The sequence below is a fragment of the Mustela nigripes genome, chromosome X, assembly GCF_022355385.1.
Source record: "Mustela nigripes isolate SB6536 chromosome X, MUSNIG.SB6536, whole genome shotgun sequence".
Taxonomy (NCBI): Eukaryota; Metazoa; Chordata; class Mammalia; order Carnivora; family Mustelidae; genus Mustela; species Mustela nigripes.
The window spans coordinates 20,113,334-20,125,150 of NC_081575.1; the positions used below are offsets into that span (position 1 = coordinate 20,113,334).

Here is an 11,817-nt window from a genome sequence, read left to right on the forward strand (position 1 = left end):
GGTCATCTGTTTTGAATGTTGTTTGTTCTTTATCTTAGAATCCTTTACATCTTCAGACATGTTTAACCTTGCTATCCATGAATCTCTTATCCTTTTCGATCTTTCGCTGTGTTCCTTTCCAAACTACCAACTGCACTTGATTTAATTAGCTCTGAATTTGTGATTTTTAACTTTAATTTAGTTCTTTGTTTTTAAAAATACCTCTTTGTTGTTGTTTTTTTTAATCTACAACATCTTTTTAAATCATTTTCAATACCCTTAGATTTTATTCTGGTCTCTTGGTTTTTAGTCTTGTTCCTACCAATTACTCAGAGGTCATCCTTCTCATTTTTACCAAGATTAACTTTTTTCTACCTCAAGTTTTTCTCCCTTTATCGAGACATTAATCTCAGAAAAAGACATTTCTCACTTTCTGAAAGCAAATCCTGCCCCTTGTGTCTTCCATTTTCTCTATAGCCTTACTCAGTTATTTTGTATCTTCATTTCATCTCTTTCTTTCTACCACATTCCTTCTGCCTGCACATACTTTCAGACATTTTTTTAGGATGAACAAGATTTGCCTTCACTTTGCATATTTTCTTGTCTTCCTTTTACTGTCAACATTTTAAAGAGGTTTTTTTACTCTCTTATTTGCTACTTCTTTCCCTTTGTGATTTGAGTATCACCCCCACCTATTAGTTAAAGCTGCCCCTTTAAAAATTATCAGTCAGTCATATCCTAATCACTAAATGTACTCACTAGTTTTCATTCTTACTTTTCTGTGACTTCTTTAGAATATTTGATACTTTTGATCACTCACTTTTGAAAATCTTCTCCTCAACTTCTCTTACTATGTTACCATCATTTTTTCCTTCCCTTTTGGCTACTCCTCTATTTCATTACCTTTTCTTTTTTTGCCTCAGACATTTTTTTTTCCTTTTAAGTTTTTCATTTAAGTTCCAGTATAGTTGACATACAGGGTTACATTAGTTTCGGGTGTACAGTATAGTGATTCAGCAATTCCATGCATTACTCAGTATTCATCATGATAAGTGTGCTCTTACTCCCCATCACCTATTCCACCCATCCTCCACCCAGCTCCCCCTCTGATAACCATCGGTTTGTTCTTGGTCCTTAAGAAAAAAAGCATTTGCTTTTTTCTTAAATTCCACATGAGTAAGATCATACGGTGTTTGTCTTTCTCTAACTTACTTCACCTAGTATTATGTATATCACCTCTAGCCCATCCACTTCATTGCAAATGGCAAGATTTCATTCTTTTTATGGCTGATACATATAAACACACATACACACACCCCACATCTTTATCCATTCTGGACACGTGGGTTGCTTCCATAGTTTGACTATTATAAATAATGCTATAATAACATAGCAGTGCGTGTATCCCTTTGATTTAATGTTTTGCATGTTTTGGGTAAAACCCCAGTAATGCAATTATTGGGTCCTAGGGTAGTTCAGTTTTTAACTTTTGAGGAACCTCCATCTTGTTTTCCACAGTGGCTGCACCAGTTTGCATCCCACCAACAGTGCATGAGGGTTCCTTTTTCTACATCATCTTATCAATACTTGTTTCTTGAGTTTTTGATCTTAGCCATTCCGACAGGTGTGAGGTGATATCTCATTGCAGTTTTGATTTGCATTTTCCTGATAATGAGTGATGCTGAGCATCTTTTCATGTGCCTGTTAGCCATCTGGATGTATTCTTTGGAGAAATGTCTGTACATGTCTTCTGTCCTTAAGTTTCTGAAGATTTTGGTGCTCTCTTGATGTGCCACCATTCATAACGGCTTCCTGAATGTCCACATTCTGCAATTTACCACTCTGCCTCCCAACTACTGCAGTTCTTTCTATACCTTGGTTGCTCTAAACCAGGCCCCAGCAAATCTTTCTCTCAGTATACTGCTGGGAAGAATGCTCATATTTTGCAAATTGAAGTATAATTAACATACAGTTACATTAGCTTCAGGTGTACAATATAATGATTCAACAATTCTGTACATTGTTCAGTGTTCATCAAGATAAGCGTACTCTTTTTAAAGATTTTATTTACTTATTTGAGAGACAGCGGAGACAGAGCACAGGCTGGGCAGGGGAGGGGCAGAGGGAGAAGCAGAGATAACATTTGCAAATTTCTTCCCCCATTTAGTAGGATGCCTTTTTGTTTTGCTGATGGTTTCCTTGGCTGTGCAAAGGCTTTTTATTTTGAGGGCAGCTGGTGGCTCTGTCAGCTGGGCTTCAGACTCTTGGTGTCAGCTCAGGTCTTGATCTCAGGGTGGTGAATTCAGGCCCTGTGCTGGTTTCCACACTGGGCGTGGAGCCTACTTAAAAAAAAAAAAAACCAAAACTTTTCTATTTTGGTGTAGTCCCAGTAGTTTAATTTTGCCTTTGTTTCCCTTACCTGAGGAGCCATATCTAGAAAAATGTTTCTACAGCTGTTGTCAAAGAAATTACTGCCTATATTTTCTTCAAGGAGTTTTATGGTTTCAGGCCTCACATTAGATCTTTAATCCACTTTGAGTTTATTTTTGTGTATGGTGTAAGAAATTGGTCCAGTTTCATTCTTTTGTATGTAGCTGTCCAGTTTTTGTAGTACCATTTTTCAAAGACACTGTCTTTTCCCCTATTGTATATTCTTGTGTCCTTTGTCTTAGATTAATTGACCATGGAAGTATGGGTTTATTTCTGGACTCTCAGTTTTGTTCATTGATCTGTGTATCTGTTTTGTGCTAATACCATACTGTGTTGATCACTCCAGCTTTCTAGTATATCTTGAAATCTATTATAATTGTGATGCCTGTGCTTTGTTCTTTTTTAAGATTGCTTTGGCTGAGGTGCCTCCTTAGCGCAGTAGGTAGTGAGTGCATCAGTCTCATAACTTGAAGATTGCTTTGGCTATTGGATATATTTTGCGGTTCCATACAAACTTTTGGATAATTTTTTTCTAGTTCTGTGAAAAATGTTGGTATTTTGACAACAATCACAAATGTTGGTCTTTTATTCTGTGCCAAACACATGGCTACTCCAATGGAGCTTTAATTCTGCCCCTAAATTATAGGACATTAAATTGGAAAATATTTTTATGATTCTTAAACCCATGGTCATTCTGTCCTCCTGCTTCACATTTTCCATAGCTTCTTCAACTGTCTTCTAGGCCTTCAATACCATACTATCCCAAAATATTCCCGTTGGCCTCAGACTTCCTTTATAACCTTTTCCTAATTTCCAGTGAGGCCCAACCTTCTACTGCATTGTCGTCACACACATGGAGCACTTATTTATTATTAGCCTCATAAAGAACTGGAAGTATCTACTTCTACTTTTCTAAGGGCCTTTGCCTTCCCTCTAATTCAGTGGCGTCTTGCTTACTTTGTTGCCTCAGGTACCTCCCCCTGAATGGTACACCCTGACCCAGTGTGGACTTCTGTTGTAGACTTGAGCTCTGTACCTACAGAGTCTTACTTTCTTAGAGGCTGAGTACCTTTATTCCCAGTCCACACCAACTCTGTAACAAGTCAGGCCCCCCAAATTAATTTCCCCAAACATATAGTTTGTTTCATATTCATATCATTTGTTTCATATTCAGTCTCTAAAGTGGTTTTCCTTATTCTTTGTTATTCCTTGGACTGCCCCTCTCCTTCCCTCTCAGTTTACCTTCTTCTGTGAAGAATCTGATCACCACAGCCACTCATAGGAATCATTCCTTCCTTTGAGTTCTATACCATTCAGCTCTTCTGCCTTATATTAAATGTGTCTGTCTTATCTACTTGAGAGAGCAGTTCTTTGTACTCGGCATGGTACCTATTCTGCAGCTATTTTCATGGGATTATTGCTAGCCAGTATCATTTTTTCCCGATGCATCCATGGTATGCTGGTGATAGTTACCTTTTGTCTAATGATAATCATTGACCTGGTGTGTTGGCTGGATTGGGTCTGTCGGTGCAAGCTAGGGCAGCTAGTATTTCTCAAACTTTAGCTTGCATATGAATCACCACAAAAACTTGTTGAAACTGATTTCTGGGTCTCACTGCCAGCAATTAATTCAGCAGGTCTAGAGTGGGACCTGAGACTTTGTATTTCTGATGAGTTCCCCAGTGATATGGATGCTGTTTTGAACCACACTTTTGAGTAATACTGTGCTATGCCAGTCCTGGCTAATCCTGCCTGACTTTCTAATATAGGAAAGCTTTCCTTATCAATTTAAAAGGGAGTAGTATAGGAATACCTGGGTGGCTCAGTAAGTTAAGTGGTTGACTCTTGATTTTAGCTCAGGCTATGATCTCAGGGTCCTGGGATCAAACCTCATGCCAGGCTCCACACTCAGCAGGGAGTCTGCCTGAGGATCCTCTCTCCCTCTTCCTCTGCTCCTCCCCCTGCTCATGCACACACACACACTCTCTCTCTCTCTCAAATAAATAAGTCTTTTGAAAATATAAAAATAGATGGGGGTATAAAAGCTATTGCCATTGGCTGCAAAATTTGGTTAGTGTTTTTTTGTTGTTGATGTTTTGTGCATAGAAGAAGTGTTGTTTTAACTCATGAGTTCTGCTTTGCTTTCCCTAAAGGCTCTCCTAATAATTGCAAAAGGTTCTTTAAATGTTTCCTTTTACTGATGGTAGGTAAAGGTAATGTAATTTAGCCCAAGTAGCATTTACTTCAAGGATCATTCAGATCTCCCCACTTGCTAAGTATATTAAGATAAGAAAGTGATAAAAAAAGATAAGAAAGTGATAGTTATTCATAACAATTTATATTAGAGCAATATGCATTATTAGCAAATACCTTTTAAATTATTTTCAACTCTTAATAGTTGTAAAGATTTAAGTTGATGCTCTTTGCTTATTTAACTTGGAGAACTTTTTGGTTTTTTGTATAATGGTGAGGGTACCAATCACTTAAGAATATTCTCAGGGAAATATGTTGTTAGAAAATATATAGATAAAATGAAAAGTAAGATAAAAAACTTGAATTAAAACAGAAGAATAGAATTTAATAATTTAGATCATGACCTTTTAATCAAAACTAATAAACTAAATATGGACTTGGAAATATGGTCATAAAATTATTATGGTTTATTGTATAATAAAATCTCATTTGTCTGTTGTCTCTCCAGCTCTCATAGCAACCATCCGACTAAACGGTTTTATATTTTTAAGAAGCATTCTGGAACTCTCAGGTAACTAGTTGATCTTTTCCATTCTCTCTTTTGAAAAATTACAGTAACTTCTTTTTAACCTGATGCTTAAGTATGCAGTTTGGAAAATGAATGGTTACTACCAGACATAAGACAGTTCTATTAATTATATCATAGATCAAAGAGGAAGTAAACCTATGTTTTCTGGCTAACTTTGTTTCAGTGGTATTAGGCATTAAGATGAAACTTTCATGGATTTGCATTATAAAATAAAAAAATAAGGCTCTCCAACGATATTTGAAGATTAAAAAGATGTTTAAGATATCTAGTAAGTTGAATAACGCTGGTTTTGATCAATATATAGCCTTCATAATTCTTAGGGTTTTTAAAATTTTGAAATAAGAGTGCACAACCTGTTTACAAAAGGAATTGCTGATGAACATTTCTAGGCATTGATGGTTAACTTTTGATTATACTACACACCATTGGCTCAGAACCCACTAAGCATCATTTTTTCCCACATTCTTCTGATTTCTTTTGACTTCATATTCCTTTGTTTTAATTATTTTGCTCACATTGTCATTGCTATTTGAAATTGCAGTGCCAAGATCTTGGTAGCACCAGGCTAAGACAAAGACTTAAATTTAGCCAGTACTTATTTTGATGCTTTGGCTTAGTGGGAAAGTGGAGGAAGGGATGATAGATCTCAGGATCTTTGTGTCTATTATTCTTTCTGCTTTATTGACTTTTCCCTAGATACCTGCATGGCTAGCTCTCTCACCTCCTTCAAGTCACTAGTCCAGTGAATGAGGCTTTCTTTGACCACTCCATTTAAAATAGCATTCTTGGGGCACCTGGGTGGCTCAGTGGGTTAAAGCCTCTGCCTTCGGCTCAGGTCATGATCCTGGAGTCCTGGGATCGAGCCCCACATTGGGCTCTCTGCTCAGCAGGGAGCCGGCTTCCTCTTCTCTCTCTACCTGCCTCTCTGCCTCCTTGTGATTTCTGTCTGTCAAATAAATAAATAAATCATTAAAAAATAAAATAAAATAGCATTCTTTCCCCAGGGCCCCATTCCCACCAGTCCCTATCTCCCTTTATTGGTTTATTTTTCTTCACTTTTTACTTTCCAGCATGTTGTATATACTTCACTGTTTTGTTTATCATCTGTGTCTTCTCACTAGAATGTGTATGGTTTGGATATTTGTCTATGCCAGATGTTTTACTGAGCATTGAATAGTGCCTGACACATGGTAGGCTTTCTGTAAATATTTTGAGTAAATTAGTATATATGTTGAAAATTACATATGTGGATGGTGTTGGACCAACAGCTCATAGGCAGAGGAAAGTTTGATTCTATTGTAAAAATATATTTGTGCTATTTTTAAAATATTACTAAATTCGAGGAAGTAGAATTTTACTGAAAAATTTTATAAGAATGAAAAGGATTTATTAATTATAAAGATTAGAGAATTTAATTTGATTTTTACCTCACTGTTGTCAAGCTCAGTTGTGTGCTTGGTGCTTGATTCTTGAATTGATTCTATGACTTTAAAGAGCAGAGATGCTTTTTTCTTAACTTGGGTGGGCCTCATATTTAAATAGAAAGTTGATTAATTTCTGTGTATGGGGCATAGCATATTTATAATTCTATAAAACAGTAAATTTTGTAATTACTGTTTTGTTAAAATACAATGTTTATTTTTTATTTATCATGCACCTATTACTTGTAACACAATGTAGCAGTTCCCCTTAAGTTGACAGTGATGAAGAAGGCTTGGTACCAACCTTCAAGGAATGTACAATTTATGATAAGGTGTGAATATAAGTAACTACAGTCATATAAGAAGACTCATAATAAGTGCTGTGTTAGTTACTGATTTCACAGGGAGGAGAGACTTCTACTAGAAGAAGCACAAGGGCATTCTAGTTGGAGGAAATAGTGTAAGTAAAAGTACAGAAAGGAAAGAGCAAAAGCCATACGCAGTGAATGACCAGTAGTGCAGTTTAGATGGAGCATGAAGTTTATGTAACGTAGTATTAAGATCAAAGTCTGGGGGAATAGTTTTGAGCTCAGATCTGGATTGTGGAATCCTTGAAAACTAAGCTAGGGAGTTTAGACCCTTTGGGGAAATTCTTGGTGTTGAATCAAGGAAGATCAATGTGAAGGATATAGGAGGTAAAATGTAGCTACCTGAGACACATGGACTGTTTAAGACTATTATGGTAGTTAAGATTGATTTATTAAGAATCTGGGTTAAGGTGATGAAGTTTATCACACTGTTTAAGAACATGGACTCTGGGGTGCCTGGGTGGCTCAGTGGGTTAAGCCTCTGCCTTCAGCTAAGGTCATGATCTCAGCGTCCTGGGATCAAGCCCCGTATCAGACTCTGTGCTCATCGGGGAGCCTGCTTCCCCCTCTCTGTCTGCCTTTCTGCCTACTTGTGATCTCTGTCTGTCAAATAAATAAATAAAATCTTTAAAAAAAAAAAAAAGAAGAAGATGGACTCTGGAATCAAAGGACTCACTTCAAATCTAATTTTGGCCTTGGTAGATTATTAAACCCAATCCAGTCCTTTATAAAAAAGGAATAATTTTAATATCTACCTCTTTGGTTTGTTGTAAGATTTAGATGATATGTCTAAAACCCTCAGCCCAGCACAGAGTTAAGTGCTCAATAAATTGTTAATATGATAAAATATTTGAAATACTTTTTGAAAAAGATAAGTTTGAGCCTTTGGTTGGGAGCATGACATCATCAGAGAGATTAGTTAGGAAGAATGGTTTTCAGGGGTGGGGAGGAAAGTACAATTTTAGCTTATGAAGATCATTTTTGATGTGCCAGCATGACAGCCAGGTATAAATATACAGCGGGCTGTTAAGACTGGAGCTGCAGTAGGAGCACCTGGGTGGCTCAGTCAGTTAAACATCCAACCCTTGGTTTCAGCTTTTGTCATAATCTCATGGATCTTGGGATTGAGTCCTCCTCAGCGGGTAGCTCAGCGGGGCAGTCTGCTTGAAAGATTCTCTCCCTCTACCCCTACCCCTAATCTCTCTTAAAATAAATAAATCTTAAAAAAGAAAAAGACTAAATCCACAGTGGGGAAGTCAATCTAAAGTAGGCTACTGGTTTTTATTCCTATCCAAGTATCCAGTGACTGTAAAAGCATGGTTATGCTTGTTAACTGACAGATAATAACAATAATTAAAGTACATTATTAATTTTTAAAACCTTCCCATTTTTTTCTAATTTTATCACCACTAAAATAAGATACCAGGTTATAGGCTCCACAGAGTTTACCCTCTTTTTCGTTCACTGTTGTATTCACAACACCAAGGAGTATGGAGTGTGTAAAGAAGGTCCTCAGAAAATGTATATTGAGGGGCTCCTGGGTGGCTCAGTCAGCTAGGCAAAGCGTCTGTCTTAGGCTCAGGTCATGATCCCAGGGTCCTGAGATTGAGCCCCACATCAGGCTCTCTGCTCAGCGGAGAGCCTGCTTTTCTCTCTCCCTCTGCTTTTCTCTCCCTTACTCACTCTCTCTGTCAAATAAATAAAATCTTTTAAAAAATGTATATTGAGGGGCGCCTGGGTTGCTCAGTGGGTTAGGCCTCTGCCTTCAGCTCAGGTCATGGTCTCAGGGTCCTGGGATTGAGCCCCGCGTCAGGGTCTCTGCTTAGCGAGGAGCCTGCTTTCCCCTCTCTCTCTGCCTGCCTCTCTGCCTATTTGTAATCTCTCTCTGTCAAATAAATAAATAAAATCTTTTAAAAAATGTATATTGAATGAATATTATATCCTTGCTTTCCAAATGGACAAAGGCACAGAAAGAATGTGACTTGCAGAAGCTATACAAATTGTTAGTGGAGCCACAGCTGGGTTTTAGGTCTCTTAACTCCTGTCTTTTAGCAACCAATATGAGAGGAAACAGTTTACAAAGCACTGACTGTTAGCATAACTTAAACATGGCTCTGTCATTTTCTAGAGTCCCATTTCAGGTAAATCAGGTTTATATAACAAAATTGGAAATAGATGGTCATGACACATAAAAACCAAATCAAGAGTTGTTACATGGAAAAATAATAATTGAACTTCTAGATGGACTTTCATAAAAGATAAAAAATCTTTGCTTTCTTTTTATCTTCATAGGGGCATTACTCTAGTGTGCCTTAAATGTGACTTCCTAACTGATTCTTCTGCTTTAGACCGCATGGCTAAACACTTGTGTCAACGCAAAACTCATACTTGCCAAGTTATAATAGAGAATGGTATGTATATATAATTGTGTTACTTTGAATTTCTTTTTTTTAGTAACATAAATTGTATTATTTGTTTCAGGGTACAGGTCTGTAATTCATCAATCTTACACAATTCACAGCATTCACCATAGCACATTCTCTCCCCAGTGTCCATCGCCCAGCCACCCCATCTCTCCCACCCCCTTCCCCGCCAGCAACCCTCAGTTTGTTTCCTGAGATTAAGAGTCTCTTATGATTTGTCTTCCTCTCTGGGAATTTCTTATATTTATTCCAGTATTCTTGATCAGCCACAATATGGGCTCTTCTGTATTAAGTTAATAGTCTTACTCATTATCTATACCATTTTAAACGTAAAACACTTCTAATTTCAGTTCCCGAAAGTACCTCAACTTCTGAACCCAATTCTGAACCCAATTCTGAACCCACTTCTGAGTAAGTTTAATTTTCATTTGGTGCATTTTTCTTTGATGTATTTTAGCACTGTTGCATTTTTAAATGTATCATTAATAGAAATGAAAAATATTAAAGTATTTTGTTTTTGTTTTTGTTTTTAAAGCCGCTTGTTGAAATAGATTCCTGCTCTATGGAGCTCGTGCAACCTGGTGCAAGACAAGTTGGAATTTCCTAAGTTCAAAGTTCTGAAGTGTTTTCTTACACAAAGGCAGTTTCCTAAGTTCAAACTTCTGAAGTGTTTTCTCACACGAAGGCGGTTAAACAGCCAAGTTCATGACACTAGCTCTGATTCAGCTCTTTTCAGCTTTCAGATGGCACTAGATTCTTATTCCACCTTATCTTTGTGTCAGGTTAACATATCTTAACATATGCTTTTTTCTCCAGTTGGCTTTCTCCAAAAATAACTTTTGTTGCTATGGTCTTTTTTTGCTTTGCTTAAAATAATTTGTGTTTTTCTCTGCTGTACTTGCCTTCAGAATATTGCATTCCAAATGACATGGCTATTCATTTTCTTTGTCTGTTTTGTCTGGTTTCTTAATTTCATTTTTAGGTCAGATAGCTGTCTTTTTCCTCTTTCCTTGTCTGTCATTGTTCTATTTTTCGTATTTTTCAGATGCAGAAGCAACACAGAAATTTCAAAAAATGTCCAGGATACTCCTGGTCAGTGTCCCCCTTCGACGGACACAACTGATGCCTGTTCTCTCTTTCCAAGGAATGTGAATTATTTGACTGTGAGACCTCCTCTAGATTGTGGCCTTAAGAAATCAGACCTTGGGGAGAGTCCCTTCCTTCATGACTGGCCTCCCATAAGGCTGATACTAATTTGGCCAGAGATGACCTCAAGGCCCGCCAAATTGAGCACAACTTCCCCCTGGAGGCTTTGGTTCTTGAACTTATATTTATGGGTTCATTCTAACTAAGAAAGACCCATCAAATCTGTGCTTCAACATCCAAGTTGAAGTTTAATCATTTTGGCTGCTGCCCTTTAATATTTGTCTAGTATGCATGCAGTCCAAGGAATATAAAAACTGGTTGTGTAGGGAACCAAGGTTACTTTCATGTTCTTGGAAAACAAGTTTCTAAAATTACAGTTCCAAAGTTATAGTTATTTGTACCGTCATTTGAAATTTTATCCAGTATTAACCCTAGGAGTTTTCAGCAATACTAATATTCAGATTTTTTAAAGTTCAATTTTATCTTGGTTTTATGTTGTCCTTCACCAAATTTATTAATGTGTGTTTTGTTATGTCCACTTTTATCTCTCCTCTTTTTAAAACTTTTGTTTTGTGTTTGTTTTGTTTTGTTTTTAAGAACCTCAAGAAATTCTTTAGAATTCTCTACAAATTTCATGTAGCTACCTATTGATAGCTTCTAGATTTGGGTAATTATTCAGACCGTTAGACATTACTACATCCTCTGTCTTGGGACTATCATTATCTTAGTGATTATGAGTTTAAAGACATAAAGAATTGGCAAAAAAACACTTCCTACAGACCTTAAAATAAATTTTAAAGTTATGTTTCTGTACATCTAATACATATCTTCTTAGCCATTAATGTAATTCCTTTGGATAAAGATAATATATTCAGAAAATATTGGGACCAAAAAATGCACTTGTTTCTTGCCCATATATATATAGATGTATATTTTTTTTATTTTGGTGTTTGTTTATTTTGGTTACATTGAATATAGATTTGCTGAACAGTTTGATGTTATTACTTATTTTTTTAATAAAATTTGTATTGGTAAAGTGCCTCAGGAGTTATTCATGTAAAAGCTGTTAGATTTTATCATGTTAGTGGGAGCATTGCTTTGCTTCTTACATGGAAGCCTGATTACTTGGCCTACAGACTGAGAGCTTTACCAAGTGCATCTTGCAGTCTTTCCTCCAGCACAGTTATAAGCTCACTATGTATATTTTACTAATTTCTTGAACTTCAGAGACTGGCAAAGTACCTTTGTGATCTTTAATAACCATTAAG

General features: G+C 36.7%; 1 protein-coding gene across 1 annotated transcript in view; it reads left to right on the forward strand.

The window, feature by feature from the left end:
- Window positions 1–11,585, forward strand: part of ZNF280C (zinc finger protein 280C) — a 62,702-nt gene extending 51,117 nt beyond the window's left edge. Inside the window, exons 15-18 of the mRNA XM_059385172.1 lie at window positions 5,111–5,173; window positions 9,273–9,391; window positions 9,754–9,814; window positions 9,939–11,585. Of these exons, the coding sequence (XP_059241155.1) occupies window positions 5,111–5,173; window positions 9,273–9,391; window positions 9,754–9,814; window positions 9,939–9,954 (259 nt within the window). The 3' untranslated portion in view covers window positions 9,955–11,585. The remainder of the gene's footprint in view (window positions 1–5,110; window positions 5,174–9,272; window positions 9,392–9,753; window positions 9,815–9,938) is intronic.
- Window positions 11,586–11,817: the final 232 nt, after the last annotated feature.